Consider the following 22,677-nt stretch of genomic DNA (forward strand, 5'->3'; position numbering starts at 1 on the left):
TTATATGAAGGGTACACACACTAGTATTAGGTTTTATTACTCTCAGAGTAAGCTGAACTAACCTAACCTATCAACTGATCAAGTAGCAATTTTTAGGGAACCTGATTTCATGAGACATAATTTGTGATTATTGTATCCACTGTATTTTCCATACCAACTATATTAAAGTTAATATTTAAGTGAATTAAAAGTTTTCTCCTAAGGAGATTAATTAGATGGATTCCTGCGATCTAAAGAGTTTACTAGTATAGTTAACAAAGTTTTTCCTGTAGATAATAGGAATCTAAACTTTTAAAATTCAACCCCAGCCCAACAAATTCTAAATTAAGGGACAAATGAATCTGATGTTACTCTTTGGGTTTATAAGAACTATGCCCCTGATTCTTCTCTGAAGGCCCACTGAAGAAGGAAGTTGATGAGAAATACAACTTGCTAAACTAAGCACAGAAATTAAGTCAGAGCTTCCAAACCCAACCTGGCCTCTGTTAGCAGTGTCACCTCAGTCCAGCCTGTTTCCATCTGTACCATGTGCATGTGCTGAGAAAACTTCATAGCAGATGCAAACACAGTCCACAGCTGGGTGTTGGTTAAATCCGAATGTTTTCTGACTGGTGGCTTGGAGGCATGCTTTCTGTGACCAGCTAATTACAAACCTGAAATTTTTCCTTTGGAATGTTCCTCCGGGCTCCTTTGGCTAAAACCAAAGCCTCCTCCACTCTACGGCTTGCTAGAAGATCCTGTATTTGTTTCTCCAGAGGTAATGGAACCAAGATGTAAACTCCTTTACTTGTGGCGACAATTACTCTTCCTAGGGAGAAATTCGACATGGTTGGAAAGGGGAAGAATGAAATGCCTGCGAGAAAACACTTTCCCCTAAACGGGGTCATGATCTGTTTTGCTGATCAATTTCATCAGAGTAGAATTCCTACAGAAATTATAAATTATAATGCTTCTCTTTTCTCCTTCCCAAACTTTCAACTGTCAGAAAAGGACAAACTCTTAATAATACATTTCCAAAATATGAAATATACCTTTTGCTTTTTTCTTATTTGGAAGTGTTAATGTGTTTAAAACCAGTTGGGTAGATACCTAATAGTAGTCCAATGAAATTGTAGTTATCAATTTTGGAAAACTATCAATAAGAATTATGATATACCTCATATGAAAGCTTTAAAAATGTATTTTCTCTCCGTATTAGTTTATAGGAAATGAAGGTTGTAATGCAGCATTCTGAACCGTGGGTCAATATTTCATATTCACCCGCCATCCAAATACCACCAAGCCATGGCGTTACCTTATTTATTTCCCACAATGTTGTGCATGAACCTGACCAGTGGCCAACACTGTCACCCTCATTTCACCTGGGGACCTTGCACAGGAAGTCCACACAAGAGTCGGAACTACAGTCCAAGACAAGCTCCTACTACAAAGCTTTTCAGGTAAGCCCTGCTCCCTTCTGGAGACACTTTTTATGCTAACTGTTATCTGTCCACAGGAAGTAACGGAACAGTCTTTTCTTTCTTTGTGAGGGGAGTTCAGGCCTTTCCTGCTCCATAGGCCTCTCCTTGTGCCCTGTCATTTCCACTCTAGTTCCACTGCCTGCTTTGACCCAGCCCTCACCTCTCCTTGTCTGTAACTTCTTCATCCCACCTCCCCTCTTTGTCTCCTTCCTGCTCTGCTCATATCTGTCTTCTCTTATCACCACCAAAGTAAGTAAGTTTTCTCATACTCAGGTGAGATTCTGACCCTTCTCTGCACTGGTGTCCCCCATTCTAGGAAGCGTCCCTTGTTCCGACCTAGTGCGGTTTCATCACCAGCCTCGAGGTGTTCCTGACCCTGTGCCCACTCCAGCAGTCGGTGGACATGCACCGTAACACTGCTGTGCAATGTGCTCTTCCAAGGTGTGTGTCAGGGCTCCCAGCCAGAATCTGACATGCTTAGCATGGAGACTGAGTCTTAGAAAGTTTATATTCCCAGCATCTCAAACAGGAAGGGCAGTGTTCAGTTAGCCAAACTCCCTAAATGACAAATGCAATGCACAAATCTAGATTTGTTCTTGGTTTGAAGAAAATATCATCAAAGGCCTTTTTAGGACAACTGGGGAGATCTGACCACCGACAGGACAGTAGAGCTCATTTTCTGAGGTGTGAAAAGGACTTTGTGGCTATGTAGGGAAACGCTGTTATTCCTGGTATTTCAGATTAAATGTCATGACTGCCTTCCCCTTACTTTCAAATGGCTCAGGAAAATGTTACAGTAACAAGTGTTGAACCTAGGTGAATGGTGTACAGTGAGTGGTTCACTTTGTTTTTCTCTCAACTTTCCAGTACGTTTGAAAATGTTCATAATAAAATTTAGGAGAAGTAAAGTAATTCCCCTTCCCACCTCCCCTGCACATAAGAGGAATCCCTCCAGACGGCCCTGTTCTGCCGCAGCCTCATCTCACAGCCCCCCCTCACACGCTGTGTACCCCTGTGACACTGAACTGCTTGGGTGGCCTGAAGTGCAGCGTTCTCTCTGGAGCAGACTTGCACGCTCCTTTCTTTCTACCTGAAGATTCTTTCACACCACATCTGCTTGGCTGACTTCTATTCACTCTTAAAGGTTTGGCTCAAATACCACCTCCTTCAGGAAACCCTCCCTGATATTCCTAAGAAATACTTCCACCTCTGCCTCTCCCAATTGTCCTTGTTTCATTTCTATCGAGCTCTGAAACTGCTGCAGTTATTTGTTTAAATGTCTCTCTCCCCACTAACCCTACAGCCCCTCAAGTACACAGTCTGTATTACCACCGTCTGTGTATCCTGCTACGCTCAGCATCAAGTCCTGATCCTAATGGGCCCGAAATAGCATTTACTGAAGAAATGTCATAAAAGGTTGATGACTAAATTTCGTTAAGATTTCTGTGTAAACTAGTACCTTCAAAATCCTGTAGAATATGGCCTTCTTTAAAGGGCAGGGTCTGCTTCTGCTGCTGATCCAACATGCTGTGAACCGTGATGAACTCCTGGTCGAGTGCTATGACGTACGGGAAGCAGATGGCTGCCCCGATCACATTCTCTGACCAGTGCACAGGGGCTCGCTGAGAAATCCCAGCAACGGTGGCAAACATGCCTAGAAAAACAGGAGGAGTTAGGCTGACTTCAAATAACTGGGGTATTTTTTCCCCTGTGTCTGGATGCAGAAAAAATGATTATATTTCAAGATAGGAAAGATAATATAATACACTGCATGTGTGAAGAACCCTCCATGACTTTATTTTTTGAGAACTAGCTTCCCCAGGATGTACACCTTAGATTTACTTCCAATTAAAAATGAAGGTAAAAAAATGTTTACATATACCCACACGAAGCTTTATAATGCACATGTCCTCACATATGGGGAGAAAGTTATTTTCAAAGAATTTTAAAAGCTTCATAAGCTTTCTATCATATCCAGTTGTCCAACTGGTTTGCATCTCTAAATTACGGCTCCTCATCACACATTCATTCAACAATGAATATTGAATACATTCATTCAAATATTTATTGAGCTCCTACTATGTGCTAGGCACTCTACCAGGCATCCTATCAGGAACTGTCCCTGCTCAGAGCTAAAGCCTAACTTTGGATATATGTGCACTATAATACAGAGATAGAACCAATTTTGCAATTCAAGACAGTGCCGGTTAAGTGTTTGTCAATGATACCTTCCATATTAAACGACAGTTTATCTTGTACATAAAGCAGTAAGCGAGCCATTTATAAATGGAGCTGTATACAGTCCACAGATTCTGGGGCTTACTAAAATTAATACATTCACCAAGTAAAGTCAATCCATTTTAACTCAGTTTTCAAAGTAGTTGATATAATACACCTTTAAAAACAGGATGCTGTTATCTGCAAACAATTAGATGTGACTGCAGGAGACTAGTGGTTTCTACTGCACTCAACAGAAGCGGGGAGAGGGAGAGAGACAGAAAGAGATATGGGGAATACTTTAATACTGAAACAGTGGGCAGTAATCTCAAATATATCATGTGAGCAAAACTCCTAAACCTGAGAAAACACTGACCCTCCTAAATCTTCTGTGGTTACAAAGATTGAAAAGTACTGCACCTAATCAGATACAAAGATAGCTATTTTCCTCTAAATTCAGCTGGCTGTTTCTGCGAATGGGTGCCGAGGGGGGTCTCACAGGTGTACACGCCTCGCCCTCACCTAGCGCACTCTGAGGCCCTCCCTGCAGAACGACGTTGTGCTTAGGCCACTTGTCTGGTCCCCTGAACACTTCATACACTGGCTCTTGGCAAAAAGAAGTAGCACCAACAGAAAGTGTTAAGATGAGAGAACAATAAGCTTTATGTGAGTGTGTGTTTTGTGTGTGAGTGTGTGTGTGCATGCGTGAGTGTGAGAGTGTGTGTGTGAGTGCATGTATGTGAATGTGTGTGTGAGTATGAGAATGTGTGTGAGTTTGTGTGGGAGTGTGTGTGAGTGTATGTGTGTGTGTGTGAGAGTGTGAATGTGAGTATGTGTGTGTGAGTGTGTGTGTGTGTGTGTGTGTGAGTGAGAGTGTGCATGCGTGTGTGTGTGTGTGTGTGTGTGTGTGCGCACGCACGTGCATCTCCCACTAAGGAGTCAGTCACACTGCCTAATGTGAACCATTCATTCACTTTAAGTATTTCCCTTTGACCCTTAAAGTCTCTAACAATCATTACAAAAAAGACTAACAACTCAACAGAAAAATAGGCAAAGGATATGAACAGGAGACAAAACTCAAATGACTAATAAGTTCATGAAGAGATCCCCACATTTATTAGTAACCAGGGGAACACAAATTTAAATTAAAAAAAAAGTAAGAACAACTTTTACCCATCAGATTGGCCAAAGGTTATATATAGACTGATAGTACCGAGTATTAGTATGCAGTGAGGAAATACTTTTTGGAGAACAATCTTGTATTATCTATCAAAACTGAATATACACTGACACTTTCATTCAGTGATTCTATTTTTAAATCTATCACCAATTGGTAAGCACAAGGATGGTCACTGTGGCATTTGTAATAACAGCATAAAATCAACCAAAAGAGGGTATGACTCCCGGTGAACACATCACGAACAGAAAGGAGAGCTCATTTATTAAATGAGTACACACAAAAAAGAAAAACTATAAATCTGCATGTTGACCATCAATTTAAAGTCCATCAATATTCGCTTTTTATCTGCTGAGCACTGAACTAGGTTCTGGGAGACAGACAGATGGGGACACAGTCAAGGCCCTTGCAGTGGTGAGGGGTGGGGAGGATACACAAACACTTAGCACACCAGAGAGAACCAGGGCAGGAGAAAGGTGTAGAAAACGCTGATGGGAGGTAGAGTCCAGACAGGGCCGAGTGCTCAGACACTGCGCAGGAAGATGGCACTGAGGCAGGTGGCGCTCCGCAGTGAGAAGCAGGAGGTCATAGGGAGGCAGGGAAGAGGGGTGTGTGTCCCCCTAACAGGGAGTGGTCCTGGAACAGCGCAAACCCTTCCTGGGGATCAGAGGGTTGAAAAGTCAAGTTAGGGTCAGAGCACGAAGTGCTGACCTGGAGACTCAGGCCAAGGACTGCGGCCTGATTTTGTTGCAGCATCGCAGGTGCGTTAGAAAGGCCAGCTGGCAGGAGGACGGAGGCTGCACTGAGACAGGGAGAGCCCAGGGCACTGGGGGAGGCCAGGCAGCAGCCTGCCACCAGGAAGACAGCCTCAGGCCAGGGCTAGGGGTACAGCAAAGGAAGGGGGTAACTTCCAGAGGAACTGGCACCTGACTTAGTGGGAGCAAGTGAGAGGGTGAGTCAAAGGCCACCATGCGGCTGTGCGGCTGGTAGGCTCAGGATTAACAGGCCTGGGCTGGGTCTAAAAACAGGGACCAGCAGGCATAGCTGGGTAGGAGGCAGGGTTTGTGCTTCATAAACTGGAGGCCACAGACCTCTGGGAGAGCACAGCCTAGAGTTCAAGTGCTTTCTCAGGGGGGTAACAGCATCCTTCTGGAAGGGGAACAAATAGTTGCACAAAGCACCCCAAAAGCTAGCGTAGAATATAAGACGACACGAAAGGACACATTTCTGCACAGCCCAACCAAGGGCTGCTCCTGAGGCTGCGGAGGGCCTTCTGTGCTCATCTCTTTCCAAAGCAGGTAAGAAGTCAGAAGTTCCATGGAATTGTGGGAAAGTACACTGACATGACGCAGAGCTAAAAGCTAAGAGTGAACAGGAATGGTGACCCGGGTCTGCTCCAGAGGGGGGACGACAGGTGAAACTGAAGGCAAGGACGTGGCATTCCTGTCAATGTTTCAGTGACAGAGAGGGCGCAATTAAGGTCTGAATTAACCCCCCAACTGCACTGCCCAATTATCCGAACAGCATTTTAACATGCCGAAGGAGACAAACGTGAGGTGCATAGCTATGGGGGAGCATAAAGAATCTGAAACTAAGACTGAGCTTTGGAGGAGTACATTAGGTGAACACACTCTTGAATTTTTCATGTGTTTAGAACCAGCCACTAAAAAGCCTACAGGGGAAAGAAAAGCGACTGTGGGGCACCAGCACCGTGCCCGCCACCTTCACCCAGGCCTTTGGTAAATAAATGGACCTAATTCTGAGGATTCCGTTGAATTTTGGGTGAAATAACAGTGTTCGGTGCAGCAAAACTCTGAGACATGGACACCAAAATGCTCTCCAGCCTTATCCTGGGATTTAAAAAGGACTGCGGCGTTTATTCACTTATGGTTCAGCCTCGCCCGACAGGAAAACTGTGTGTGCAGTGTTGAGACCCAAACATGAATGCTGTTGAAATGAAAAGGGCAGAAACCAGAGGGCAAGAACAAAGGTGTCTACACAAAAAGAAAAGCCAAAGGTTTCACTAGAATAAAAGAGCAGAGCAGTAACTGGCAATTAGGGAGTAAAGGTCAAGCAGTGTAAGGTGCCACAAATTCACTTAGGAACTGAGGGTGCTGTCATTCACACCCACCAACTAATCATATGCTTACTAAGTGGGTGATACACTCTACTATTTCTATATTGTTGCAGGAGTGCAAATGTAACGAAATTCGTAAATGGTAAAACCTTTCAAAACTATTATTTTCAATTGTCTGCCCTCTATCTATCCATGGACCCCCTTATCTGAGCTGGGAGGGGAGCAGCCATGTGGAGTGAGGAGTAGCTGAGTTATTTGCATTTTTCCAGGAAGCATTATCAAAAGACAGAGCTTAAAGTCACAATAATCAATTGCATTATGAAATGTTCAACAAAATATTGCTTACAATAGCAAAATTTAAGGCAAATGAGCAATTTTCTCATGACACAAGAGTGGGCTCATGTCATCTTCAGAAAGAAAGAAGGTGGACAAAATGAAAATATATAGCTTTCCAATGTCTAAAGTGCATCTTCATTCATTATAATAATTTGTTTGAACTTAATTTCTGAAGCCATATAAGGGTGGTGGCAACTCCTCTGTTGTATACGGAACCTATACATAGGTAATATATAAGAGAGCTTACAAGAGACCTTCCAATTACCTTATAATTGGACCAATTACAAGCAGAACAACTACAGAGTTTAGTTCATTGAGCATCATGACCATGTGGCTGAAATAGAGTAAGCTTGAGGAAAATGTATCCTAAATATGATTGACTATCACCTCCCTTCCATCCCAATACTAAAACCAACAATATTGGGAATAAAATGTTTTTACTATAAAGTCTTTATAACTGAAACAGGTATTGGATCATGAACGGGCAAACAGGCTGATGGGACAAAACAGGAAACCCAGAGACAGACCCAATGACATAAGGAAATGTAGTGCCCACTGAAGACAGCCATCTAAGTCAGTGAGGAAAACGAGGACCCTTTATTCAGTTTGTTGGCATAATAGACAGTCATATAGAAAAGGATAAAATTGAATCCATTCCTTAGACTCTTCATTATAAGAAATGAAGCCATAAAATTACTAGCAGAAAACATAAGTGAATTGTCTATAGCCTGGAAGAGGGGAAACATCCCTAACATGACTCAAAATCAATAGAGTAAAAAGGTTAATACATTATACAGAAATATTTAACAAAAGCCTCTGCTTGGTAAAAACTGGAAACAAATATTTGAAACATGTAACAGACAAATTGGTAGCTCAAATACATAAGGAACATTAAAATGAAAGGATAAACCATAAAAATAAAGATCACCTATAGAGGAAGGAAGTAGAGAATAGGTGAAGGTGGCAGGATATAAGTTCTTGGACTCAAACTGACTTGAAACCTTGTAAATATTTACTTAATGAAAAATAAAATAAAATAAAGCAATTTCTAAAAATCAAAAGTAGAATGAAACAAGTCAATCTAACTACTGTATGTCCAGTTGGTGGCATAACCACACAGAGGGAAACTATTCCAAGTGACTGTAAAACACAGTAATGTGATGGATGATAAGTTCTTAATGGGTTATATGTACTCTATCCTAAGAACAAAAAGAACTATAAACAAACTTTTTTCAGTAATTACATTGTGGGAATAGTAGTGTCAGAATTGTCATTCTGTGCCATGTACTGTGGGATAAACCAACGGAACAACTGCTGGGATGTTAGTTTATTCAGATTTTTGGTGTGGCTGGAAGGACATACAGGTCAATACACAGGAGGTCAATATCCTACAGCCCTGAACTGGTTCTATCAATATGATCTCATAATGATTTTATCTTCCGAGCTCTGTCTACTGAAGAAGCCTAGAAACAACGGACAATAAGCACCGCTAACACCCAGACTGGTTTCTAAACAGCAGGGGTCCTTGGAGAAAAGGCTGAAACCAGATCTAAGGGGAGAGATGCACCAAGTGAATCTGTAATATCTTGTCATACCAGAAGGCAAGGAAGCTATCAAAGTTCTCGGGTCACGTGAAGGCGACCCAGTGGTCAATCTGCCCACCAACACAGCTGGACCAAACACACCATATATCTGAAAATCCACAATTCTGTATGATTCCTTTTAAAAAGTCACCACTGGAAGACAGAAAGGGCCGCCTTGTGAAAATCTTCTCATCCTGCCTTTCTTACACAGTGTACCTGGGGGCAACCAAATAGTTAAGAGAAGTTGCTCTTCCTTAAAGCATTCCAGATCATATATGAAGGAGGAAGGAACAAAAATAAAATGTGGCCGTGTGGCAGACTCTAATGATTTAAAGGATCTAGGCAATATTCGTCAATAGTTATTAACCTTACAAAGAGAAATAAAAAGAAATTATGCAACCCTGATAGAAGAAGTCCTTCACCACCTATGAAGAAGTCTTGACTGTCCCTGAAGAACAAAACAAAACAACAACAACAAAAAAACTGGAATCTGATACACCCTATCACCCTAATTATCAGTTTACAGGAAACACAAAGGTCACCCTGACATAGTTAACAACATATGTGGATAAAAATCATCAAAATTCAGTCTGTGGGAAATTATAGGCGAAATGATCCAATTTCTTCAACAAACAGTTAAAGAAAAATAATAAGAGAAGGATGGGGAACCTAAAGATAAGAGAAATTTAACAGATCTATCAAGCAATTGTAATGTACAGGCCTTGTGAGAATCAGATTCAAACAAACTAAAAAATGAACATACACATACTTAAACTTAAATGTATGTACGTATGTATTTATGTGTGTCTCTATAGATATGATAATAGAAATAAGATATGTCTTGATATTTGATGATATTAAATAATTACTATTAAACATTTTTAGATAGTATTTGGTTTTCTTTTTTTTTAAATAACTTAGAACTACACAGGTGAAATGCTATGATGTCTGTTACTGGCTTCAGAAGAATGGTGCAGCAGGAGTGGTTAGGTGATAAACCAAGCAACTGGCAAGGGCAGGTAAGGGCTGAGGCAGGGTGATGGGTACATCAAATTCATTACACTATTCTCTTTACTATATACGTTTATATGTTTTCCATAATAAAAATTTTTCATTAAAATAGCAATTTTTTTTTTAAAGAAAAAGGAGGTTGGGTAAAATAATTTTTTCCCAAAAGGTAAAACCTGAGCTATGAAGCCATTAAAAGACATGGAGGAACCTTAAGTGCATATTATTAATACTAAGTGAAGCCAACGTGAAAAGGCTGCACATGGTCTGATTTCAACTAAATGACACTGGAAAGATCAGGGTTCGGAGGTTGAGGGAGTTGGGCTGAACACTCGTAGGTGGAACCCAAAGGCAGTGAAAATACTCTGTATGATATAATAACAACAGGTACCTGTCATCATACATTTGTCCAAACCCATAGAATGTACAGCACCAAGAGCAAACCCTAACATAAACTATGAACTTTGGGTGATTATGTCAATGTAAGTTCATTCATTGTAACAAATGTACGACTTTGTCAGGAGATGCTGATAGTGGGGGGAGGTTGTGTGTATCTGGGGGCAGAGGGTATGGGAACTCTGTACTTTCTGCTCAGTTTTGCTATGAACCTAAAACTGCTCTAAAAAGTCTATTTTAAAAAGAGAGAATCAAGAGGTGTACAGTAATTCATTCATGACCTAAATTTTTGTTATCACCAGAAAATGTCTGTACCCATCACTGTGAAATGAGACGCCTACACAGATTCGCTGCGGTTAGACATTACCAGTGTTGGGGGCACTCACGCTCAGCAGCACCTGTGCACAAACACACAAACCCTAGTATGAGCCTCCACGACTAAAAGAAAACCCCATGAGGCCCCAGTGACATTAACAGCTCTGATTCTTATAATAATTTCGAGAAGGCAGTACAGAGAATTAGGGAGGCCGTACAAAACAGTCGAAGCCTTTTCAAGGCGCTGGCTACTGGCACCTTTTTGGCATGATGAAATTGCTATCAATTAAGAGAAAACGATGGATTTAACACTGAAGTCTTCACATCTGAAAAGACCTATCTTTTTAGAATGAAAAGCAAAAAAACAATCCACTGACAATCCCACCCACTTGAGAAAATCTTATGAGAAAGACTTACAAGTTTCTATCTTAGTAGTTATTTACTAAAAGGCATTTTCTCCCCAGAGCCATCTTCAGGTTAGCACAAAATAAAACTGGTTTTATGACCCATCTACTTTTGTTCTATTAACCCCACATTCACAAAACAATCTAACAAAACTTGAGCAAACACTGGCTATGCAGTTCAGTGAATATCTTTTCACACATACCCTCAATGGTGCAAATACTCTTCATGAGTACTTATATTTTACAATTAAAACCTCCCACCAATGGTCATTTTTTTAAAAAAAATTCTAGAAATAAAAAATACGTAAGTTTTTTAAAAAAACACCGAAACCTCCCTCCCAGGTTTCAGCATGAATGCATGGAGACAGCACAGAGAAAGGGCCGATGGGAGGCGGAGGTTGGCGGAGGCAACAACACCCTGCTCACCCAGTCCTCCTGGGCCGGCCAGGAGGAACTCCTGTCTCCCTATCCTCTTGACGATGGGGTGCTTCTCCTCGCTGCAGTAAGGAAACAGGTCCTGGGAGGCGCCTGTGTTGTAGTTCAGGATGATGTACTGGGTGGTCAGAGCCAGGCACAGGAAGTGGCCATCCACGGCCACGGCCAGGGGCTGCTCCGGCGTGGACACTTCCCTGACGATCTGAACCCGGTCCTCATACACCATGAACACCTGGATGGTTCTGCGTTTGACAGAGATGATGCAGACCTCCACGCAGAATGGGTCCCCGCTCACAGGGTTCTCATTCAAGGCCAACGCCACAGCCCCTTTGATGCGGGCCCCTGAGGGGACAGGCTCCAGGCTCAGCATGTTGACCAGGGTGATGGAGTTGTCACAGAGCACCAGCAGCCTGTTGAGGGCTGACGCCGCTCGCAGCTCACTCACAGGCTTCTTGAAACCCAGATGTTTGTGCAGCTGCTTCGTAGCAGTGAAGGTGGCTGTCCCGGCGGGCAGTGCCTTCTCCTCCAATAGGAAGTGGTAGATGAAGCCGTCGCTGGTGCCCACGTACAGGTTCTTGCTGCAGCACTCCACGCACTCTATGTTGACTCGCTCTTTGTCGCCCATCAGCAGCTCCCTCTCCACAGCAGAGACCAACGTAAAGGCCTTGGTGCTCATCATGCCTGCTGCTGGTCTGCGGGAAGAGGCAAAGGGAACTTAGCGTGACACGGAAGCGGCAGAACCATCCCAGGCTGCAATAAATATACACCAGTTCCTCAGTTACCATCTCGGGTAAAGGAAATTGTTCAACACTGTGAAAATAGAGTAAAGGACAGACCTGATTTCCCACTTGCCCACCTCCCACCAGGCAAATGGAAGCCCTCAGCAGGAGAGCCACCCTGCTCATCCTCAACAGAGCTCAGGTTTATATGGAGCTTCTTTGTACTGTTCTTGGGAGACACACCTGTAGGGAGAAGACAAGTACATGTGTTCACCCACACACAACATAACAAAAGCACTGTGGAAAAGGTCAAAAATGATCTCCACTGATCTTCCCCTGAGCTTCTCTGGACACTTGATTTTGTGTTTAAGCGAATGGCACGCGGTACACAACTGCACCAGATCTCGTCACAAACACAGAGGCAGGAACCACACCTTGGATGCCTTTGTACTCTTCCCAGTGAGGCATGCAACATTGGTCCCAGCACTACATTTGGCTCCCAGAATAAATGTGTTCATGTTGAGTAGTGCGGATGTGCCTGGAATCTCCTAGTCTTTTAGGTGAGGAGTTGAGATATTTAGTGGATTTGTGAGAAGGTCATTGACATGTCAGTTGATGATTACTCACGCTGACTGCCCGCCACTCTAACCCATGGCTTCCTACTTCTTCCTCAGAAGTGGACTCTGGTTTCACACTCTGCAAAGTTAGAGGCAGGAGAAATGGGCAAGATGGCTGTCCCCTGATTTCCCAGCTGGCGGGAAAGCAAACTCACATGTGGCAGGTAGGTCCCTGAGACCCTCAACAGGACAGGTAGGTCCCGTAGCTCTAAGAGAACTGCAGAAGGCTGGTGGAAGTTAGAGGGAGGCTGCTGGGACTTTTCTACCACTTCAAGCCATTCAAAAATAGGGCTGCCTCATGAGAGACTAAATTCCTCAGTCCTTTGAGGCATTCCAGCAAAGGCTAGAAAAGTTATTGGAAATATTCAAGAAAGATTCATGCACCAGGGAAGGGGAAGATTCACCTGGGAGATTTTAGAATTCTACAATTTTGTATACCCCCTGTCTACTGGGGCGGCGAGGGCCACACACATGTAAAAACTCTGGTTCCCTTTCCTCAGTCAACAAAATTCCCAGGAAGGAGGGCATCCCAGGTCTGGGGATGAGATTTTTCCACTGGATACCACCAGAGTTTCTTTCTATCCCTTTCCTGTCACTTACTAGTTATGTGACCTTAGGAGGTTCACTTGGCTTCTCCCTGCCTCAATTTCCTCACCTGTGAAATGAGAGTAATAATGGTGCCTCTTTCATATGATTCTTTGAGGATTAAGTGAGTTAGCTCACATAAGCACTCAATAAGATGGTTTCTGATCTCACCATTAATGCATCCCTCTCAATCCCCCAGCCTGCTCTGTTTTTATCTCCCAAGCTGGGCACCAAGAGAGAACAATGCTGTCTTCTGCCCTTACAGGTGGGTAATCTGTGTCCACCTCCTCTGACCGACAGGCTGAAATGTAAGCCACACACACAGACTGGCATAGTCATCTCATTTACACGAGTTCATCTTCACAGAAACCATGGAAAAGAGGTGGAAAAGTGAGAACTGAGGCTCGGAGGCCTCACAGAGAAGGAATCATGTCCACTTCTCTGGGGCTGCTGAAATGCCCCAGGGTCCCAGGGAAAGCCTAGAGGTGGGTGAAGAGTAGGCTTTTAATCTCTGACATAATTTTTAAACACTACCATCTACTTCTCATGACCAAAAAGAATCACCAAAACGAAACCTAGACAATACTTTTCCCATTTAGATTCTAATGAGATAAACTGAAATGTAGATACTGAAATGTAGATACAAGATACTGAAATGTAGGCTTTGAAACATCCCAAGTCTGTGAAAGCAAAGTAACATGAAATAGTCCTTCCTTCACTGATGGATAGATAAAGGCTGTCTTTTAAAATGGCAGGACAGTAATTCTGCTGTTTAAAATGTGAACTATATTGCTCACTTTGCAGAAGGAATAGAGAAACAAGTTTCAGGTACTCATAATCAAACTTCTCTATTTAATTTTTTTTAAAGTATACTGTCCATAATTCTAGCCTCTGTCTTTACTTAGCATAGGGATACACGAAACATTTGCAGTGAAGAATACAGTTGACCCTTGAACAATGCGGGGGTTAGGGTGCCCATTGCCAGTGTTGTTGAAAATCTACGTCTAACTTAAATCGGCCCTCAGCATAAACGGATTCCCGATCACCAGTTGACCCTTGAACAACGTGGGTTTGAACTGTACGGGTCAACTGAGAAGAATCCACATATAAGTAGACCCGTGCAGTTCAAACCTGTGTTGTTCAAGCATCAACTGTATATGGAAAGAGTCAAACACCTCATATTTAGTCTAAATACTGGGGTGAACAAAGAAGAAGGGAGAAAGAAGAGGGAGGTGTAAGAAAAGCATCTGGTTTATTAAAAAGTCATAATTCTATAATATTTAAAAAGAAATGCAATATTGTTTCATTACCTAGTAACTATACTTACTCAAGTCTTGCTAAAGATAAGTTTCCTACTAAAGACCTTTAAATAAGGGAGCTGCTTTAATCAGAAAATGGTAATTTATAAAAAACAGGACAGTGATGTTAGCATCATGGTGACTGTAAGATGTTCCTCCTTTGCATTTCCCCATGTTTAACTAAAAATTAGACACCCATCCACAAACAAAAGCACTCTGGTGGGTGCTGTGGGATCTATCACCACACACCGAAGGACCCAGGCGGAGTCTCACCCATCTGGACATGCAGTGATAGGCAGACAGAGCTCAGTATGGGCTGTAGAACCAGTGGAGCCAGCAAACCTGGCCAGACCCCTCTCACCGTGGTTGCCAAAAACCCTGGAGAATGCTGACCTGGGCAGATATACAGACACAAAGAGAAAATGTGGAAGTCCAGACTTTCCGAGGGGAGATACCAGCATGCCATTGGAGCAACAAAATAAAACAAAAGCAAAAACAAAAATAGGAGTTTGGTCACAGCAGAGGCAGTGGTAAGAGAAACTTTCCTCGCACCATACCCCCCAAGGTCTGATCTATCTATCCGGTTGTGACAACCTCTCCGGTGGAGGAATAAGATAGCAGTGAGTGCCTAGCTACCCAGCTGTGCAGGATGTAGCTAGAGAAACTCATTTCTCTCTATCAGTACTCAGAGTACTGAGGCGGGACCTTTAAGACTGGGGGGAGAGAGGAGATTGGGAAAGAGGCAGATAAGAATTTCAAAGGGCATTAAAGGGATGATGTGCAGCAGGAAGTCCACCCACAGCCTCCGGGAGTATCATACCCAGGGATCTCCCTACTGGGTCTGCAAACACCCCCAATGTCTGAGTACCGAACCCCCCCTCACCCCTTAACACACACACACACACCCTGCAGCCGATTCCTTGTGCACAGCATGACAGGGATGCTGACAGACTGGAAGCATACTCATAAAACAGGCCTCAGTCTGTGTGCAAGGGAGAAACTGCAAACTTGAGCTATAGCATCACCTTCAGGAAAACAAAAGAGAAGTTTCCAGTAGCCAGCAGTGAGGCGGAAGAACCAGAGAAGGCATAAAAGCTTAAGAATTTGGCCACAAGAGGGAGCAAGAAAAATGGAACAGGTGTACCCATACACAGAAAACCCAAATAACACCATCAAATAGAATACCTCAATGAAGGCAACTTGCAAAGATTTAGGAGATGTCTGCTACATAAAATGTGAAAGCAGTAATACAAAATTATAAGGAATGTGAAAAATCAAGAAAACATGCCATCACAATAAGAAAGTACTTCTCCACTAACTTAGTTCAAAGGCATGAAATCTGTAATCTAGCTGGTAAAGAATTCACAATGGCTGTTTTGAAGAAACTCAATGAGCTACAAGAAAACTCAGAAATATAATTCAGCAAAACCTTAAAAAAATACATGATCAAAATGGAATTTTTACCAAATAATTAGACAGAAATTATTAAAAAAAGAACCAAACAGAAATTCTGGAGCTGAAAATGAAATGAAAAATGCAATAGTGCATCTGAAGTAAAGCATATGGAAGATAGAATAAGTTAGTCAGAGGTTAGGGGAGAACAAAGAATAAAAAACGAAAAGAGTGAAGAAAGCCTACATGATAAATGGGATTCCATCAAAAAACAAACAAATATTAGAATGATCTGGATTCCAGAAGTAGAAGAGATGGACAGGGAGTGGAAATTTTATTTAAATAAATAACAGCTGATAATTCTCCAACGTGGGGAGAGAACTGGATATCAAAGTTCATGAAGCTAATATGTCACACTATTGTCTCAATGCATAAGGACCTTCTCCAAGGCACATTATAAGAAAACTATCAAAAAACAAAAATAAAGAATTCTAGAAGCAGCAGGGGTGGGGGAGCCATTGTAATCTATAAACAAAGGAACCACATTATCAATAGATTTCTCAGCAGAAACCCTACAGGCCAAGACAGAGTGGAAAGACATATTCACAGTGTTGAAAGATAAAAGTGCCAGCCAAGAATACTCTAACCTGACAAAGTTATCCTTCAGATATGATGGAGAAATAAAGACTTTCCCAGACAAACAAAAGCTGAGGGAGCTCACCATCCCTAGATCTGCCTTGCAAGAGATGCTGAAAGGAGCTGAAATGAAAAGACACTAATAAGTAACATGAAAACATACAAAAGTATACAACACACCAGTAAAGGTCAAGGTACAGTCAGACTTAGAAAACTAAATATGTAATATGATAATGTGCTAACCAATGATAGTACAAAGATCAAAGGAAAAAAGTATTAAAAACAGCTATAGCTATTATAATGTTAATGAATATACAATTATAAAAAGAGGTAAATGATGACATCAAAAATATAAAAGGGAGGAGTAAAAGCATGAAGCTTTTGTAGATGATCTAAGATAAGTTGCTATCAGCTTAAAATGAACTACTGTTTTATCTATGCTACATCTTATGTAAGCCTTATGGTACCACAAGGCAAAAACCTAGATAAAATGAAGAAGATAAAGGGGAGACAGAGCATACCACCATGGAAAATAACCAATTTACAAAGACAGGTAGAAACTGAAGGAAAACAAAACAATGGAAATACGAAACACCCAAGAAACAATAAGATGGAATTAGTAACATCATGAAACAATAATATCAGACATTAGAAATATAATAACATTAGAAAACATCACAAGTCAACAATAGCTGTAAATGTAAATGGACTGAACTCACCAATTGAAAGGCACAGAGAGGCTGAATAGATTAAAAAAAAATGAGACACAAGTATATGCTGCCAACAAAAGACTCACTTCAGCTTTAATGACATATAAGGTCAAAGTGGAAGTATGGAAAAAGATATTCCATGCAAGTAGAAACTAAAAGAAAGTGGGTATAGTTGTACTTATAGCAGACAAAATAGACTTTAAGCCAAAAACAGAAGCAAGAGACAAAGAAGGGCACTATATAATGATAAAGGGATCAATTTATCAAGAAGATATCACAATTGTAAGCATATATGCACCCAACATCAAAGCACCTAAATACAATAAGCAAATACAAACAGGTATGAAGAAAAAAATAGATAACAATGCAATAATCGTAGGGGACTTTAATACCCCACCTTCAGCAATGGATAGGTCATCCATACATAAAATCAAAAAGGAAACAATGGACTTGAGCCATATAGTAGAGCAAATGGACTTAACAGACATTTATAAAACATTCCATCCAATAGAAGGAGAATACGTGTTTGTCTCAAATGCACATGGAACATTTTCCAGGACTGATCATATAATGACACAAAACAAGTCTTAGCAAATTTAAGTTGATGAAAATCATACCAAGTATCTTTTCCAGCCTCAATGATATGAAACTAGACATCAACAACAAGAGGAAAGCTGGAAAATCTACAAATATGTGGAAATTAAACAATACACTCCTAAACAACCAATAGGTCACAGAAGAAATCAAAAGTAAAATTTTAAAAATCTCAAAACAAATGAAAATCCAAATACTATATACCCAAACCTATGGGCTATAGCACAAGCCATTTTTTTTTAAGATTTTTATTGGGGAATTGGGAGATGGGAACAGCACTGGGGAATTGGGAAAAGGGGAACAGACAAGTTGCTGTCTTTTTTGTTCTTCAGTCTAGTTGTGGAGGACGTTGCTTCACTAGCCCAAGTTGGCACCATCATTGCACTCTTCCCAGCCAAGGCAGATCAATCGCTGGCTGCTGGACGGCCACTCACAGTGGCTGCTGGCCGCTCACGCTGGCTGCTGGCTACACACGGCAGCCCATGGCAACCCACTGCCACAGGGGCTGCAGCCTATGCCGTCGCCGGCAACTCATGGCAGCCCAGCTCCAGGTCGAGCTGTTGTTCAGCATCTTAGCTGTAGAGGGCAGCGTCACTGGCCCTCATATGTGGGATCTGAACTGGGGCCCTCTGGCATCACAAGCCAGCTCTTAACCAACGTGCCACTCGGCCGGCCCAGCACAAGCCATTTTGAGAGTGAAGTACATGATGAGAAATGAATATACCAGGCGTGCCAAAAAAATGTATACACATGACTTGTATTCATCTTTTCTTATTGGTATATATTGAGTATTACAATTTTAATACAGTTTTTCCTTTCTTAAAATGTGTATACATTTTTTTGGCACTCTCTGTATTAAGAAAATGGAAAGATCTCAAATAAGCAACCTAATTTTATACTTCAAGGAACTAGGAAAAGAAAAATGAAGCCCAAGTTAGTAGAAAGAAGAAAATAACAAAGATTGGTGCAAAAATAAATGAGAGACCGAAAAAAAAAACAAAACAAAAAAAAAAAAACACAAAACCAATAAAAAGTATCAATGAACTTAAGAACTGTTATTTTTTAAAAGATAAACAAAATGGACAAATCTTTGGCTACATTAACTAATATAAAAAGAGAGACGACTCAAAATCAGAAATGAAAGAGTTTATAACTGATAGTACAGAAATACATAAGAGATTACAATGAATAATTATATGCCAACAAATTGGATAACTTAGAAGAAAGGGATAAATGCTTAAAAACATGCTATACCAAGTGTAAATCATGAAGAAACAAAAAAATCTGAACAGATCGATAATGAATAAGGAGATTGAATAAGTAATCAAAACCTCCCAACACTGAAAAGCCCAGGACCCCATAGCTTCACTGGTGATCCTAACAAAGATTTAAAGAAGAATTAATGCCAATCCTTCTCAAGCTAAGCCAAAAAACTGCATAGGAGGGAACACTTCCAAACTCATTTTACAAGGTCAGCATTACCCTGATGCTAAAGCCAGATAAAGGCACCACAAGAAAACTATAGACCAATATTCCTGATAAATATAGATGCAGAAATTCTCAACAAATATTAGCAAACAGTATTTATCAGCATCTTAAGAGGATTAGAGGGCCGGCCGAGTGGCTCAATTGGTTAAGAGCTCGCTCAAGAGTGTGAGCTCTGAGCAACAGGGTCACCGGTTCCATTCTCGGCCTGAGCTGAGCTGCCGCTGAGCTATCAACAGGTGGCAGAATGGCTCAGCCAAAAAAAAAAAAAAAGAGGATTAGACATGATAACCAAGTTGGATTTATCACTGGGATGCAAGGATGGTTCAACATGGGCAAATCAATAAATGTGATACACCATATTAATAGAATAAAATACACAATCATATGATTATCTCAAAAGATGCAGAAGAAGCATTTGACAAAATGCAACATCCCTTTCATGATTAAAATCCCCAACAAATTGCACATAAAAGAAACATACCTCAACATAATAAAGGTTATGTATGACAAACCAACAGCTAACATTATATTTAATGGTGAAAATTTGAAAGCTTTTCTCTAAAATCAGGAAAAAAACAAGGATGCCCAATCTTAGCACTCCTATTCAACATATTCAACATGGTACTAGAAGTACTAGCTAGAGCAAGAGGCAAGACAAAGAAATAAAAGGCATCCAAGTTGGAAATAATGAAGTAAAATTGTCATTATTTGTCGATGTTATGATCTTATACACAGAAAATCCTAAACACACAATCAAAAAACTGTTGGAACTAATCAACAAATTTAGTAAAGTTGCAGGATATAAAAATCAACATGCAGAAATTAGTTGTGTTTCTACCTAAAACATGTTAAAAAGAAATTTAAAAAACTACCTTATTTACAATAGCATCAAAAACAATAAAATACTTAGGAATAAAATTAACCACGAAGTGAAAGGCCTATACAAGGAAAACAAGAAGACCTTGATAAAAGAAATTGAAGACACAAACAAATGGAAAGCTATCCATGTTCATGGATCAGAAGAATTAATGTTGTTAAAATGTACATATTACCCAAAGCCATCTATAGATTCAGTGTAATCCCTATCAAAATTCTAATGGCACTTTTTATAGAAACAGAAAAAACAATCCTAAAGCCTATATGGAATCACAAGTGATCCCAAATAGTCAACGCAATCATGAAAAAGAACAAAGCCAGAGGTGTCAAACTTTCTAATTTAGGAAGTATAGTTTCAAACTATACTACAAAGCTGTGGTCATTAAAACAGTGTGGTGCTGGCATAAAAACAGACACATAGTTCAATGAACAGAATAGAGAGCCCAGAAACAACCCCTACTTACATGGTCAACTAAATTTGACAATGGAGCCAAAAATACTCAATGGAGAAAGAGCTGTCTCTTCAATAAATGGTGATGGGGAAACTGGATAACCACACACAGAAAAATGAAATTGGACGCCTATCTTATACCAACTACCAAAATTAACTCAAAATAGATTAAAGACTTAAACATAACCTGATACCATAAAACTCCTGGGGGAAAAAAAAAACATAGAGAAGAAACTCCTTGATGTTGGGCTGGGTGATGACTTTTTGGATATGACACCAAAAACACAAGCAACAAAAGCAAAAATCAACAAGCAGGACTACACTGAACTAAAAAGTTCTGCACAGCAAAAGAATCAACAAAATAAAAAAGGCAACCTACAGAATGGGAAAAAATATTTGCAAACCATGTATCAGATAAGGATTGAATATCCAAAATATATAAAGAACTCATACAAATCAATAACAACAACAAAAAGCAAATAATGCAATAAAAAGTGGGCAGAGAAACTAAACAGACATTTTTCCAAAGAAGACATCCAAATGGCAAATAGGTATAAGAAAAGATGCTCAAATCACTAATTATCAGGGAAATACAATTTAAAACACCTGTTAGAATGGCTATCATCAAGAAAACAAGAGATAATAGTGTTGAGGGGATGTAGAGATAATGGAACCCTTGTACATTGTTGGTGGAAATGTAAATTGGTGCAGCCACTATGGATAACAATGTGAGGGTTCCTCAAAAAAAATAAAAATAGAACCACCACATAATCCAGCAGTTCCATTTCTTGAGTTTGAAGAGATACATGCACTCTCATGTTTACTGCAGCATTATTCACAATAATCAAGATATGGAAACCTAAGTGTCCACTGACAGATGAATGGATAACAATGTTCACAAACACACACACACACACACACACACACACACACACACACACACACACATACACACACACAGAGTGGAATAGTATTCAGCCACGAGGAAGAAGGAAATCCTGCCATTTGTGACAACATGGATGGACCTAGAGGGTATTATGCTAAGTGAAATAAGTCAGACAGAGAAATAGAGAAAGACAAATACTATGATATCACTTATATGTGGAGTCCAAAAAAGCCAAACTCATAAAAACAGAGTAGAAAGGTGGTTAGCAGAAGGTGGTTAGCAGAATGGTGGTTAGCAGAAACAACTGCGGACTTGTTGTTTAAGGGCACAAACTTGGAGCTAGTAGATAAATCAGTCCTGGAGAGCTAATGCACATAGTGACTACCAACAATACTGTATTATGAACTTCAGAGTTGCTGAAACAGACTTACATATGGATAAATGGAAGCTGAAAAAGTAACATTCTGGTACTTAAACAATGGTTTACTCCTTTAAGCCATGGAAAAATTTTCCCTATTATCTAGTTCCAGTGATAAATTTACTTAGATAAAATATGAATCATAAAATTATAAACTTTAGGCCATACCTTCCTGTATTAACATTAAGTCTAACTTGTTACAGTCTGAATTCAGAGAGGTTTTAACATGGTAATAAAATAAAAAAATTCACTAAAGTGTACAATTCACACTTTATTGTGTGATCTCAAACTATCTGAAATTTAAACTAACTTTCTGTTACAATGCCACCTTAAAAGCATGGTTATAATTTAAAAGATCAATATTTACATTTTCCTCAAAATTATAGAAAACATACCCAGTTAGGGAAAGAGATTGGAAAATATTAGTACATTCATGGACAATAGTTTAACGATCACATTACATCTGCAACAAGCACCTCTAACGGTGCAAAAAACATGTTATAAGGCACTGTTCCATTTCCCAAGAGTGTCCCAATCTCAGTAAAGAAGTAGGGCTAGAAAAATAAACAAGTAACAGTATACAAGGTCTGACCATTAAG

General features: G+C 40.5%; 1 protein-coding gene across 2 annotated transcripts in view; it reads right to left on the reverse strand.

Annotated features, from left to right (window-relative positions):
* The window catches only part of TGFBRAP1 (transforming growth factor beta receptor associated protein 1), a 67,061-nt gene that overhangs the window by 30,753 nt on the left and 13,631 nt on the right, over window positions 1-22,677 (reverse strand). The window contains exons 1-4 of one of the 2 annotated variants that reach the window (XM_019627167.1): window positions 12,245-12,332; window positions 11,400-12,100; window positions 2,920-3,114; window positions 654-808 (exon numbers count right to left, since the gene is read on the reverse strand). In XM_019627167.1, coding sequence (XP_019482712.1) covers window positions 654-808; window positions 2,920-3,114; window positions 11,400-12,087 — 1,038 coding nt within the window. In that variant the 5' untranslated portion in view covers window positions 12,088-12,100; window positions 12,245-12,332. Of the gene's footprint in view, window positions 1-653; window positions 809-2,919; window positions 3,115-11,399; window positions 12,101-12,244; window positions 12,333-22,677 lie in introns of those variants that run through there. The other variant, XM_019627166.1, reaches the window with a different exon arrangement.

This window comes from Hipposideros armiger, unplaced genomic scaffold (assembly GCF_001890085.2).
Source record: "Hipposideros armiger isolate ML-2016 unplaced genomic scaffold, ASM189008v1 scaffold_716, whole genome shotgun sequence".
Taxonomy (NCBI): Eukaryota; Metazoa; Chordata; class Mammalia; order Chiroptera; family Hipposideridae; genus Hipposideros; species Hipposideros armiger.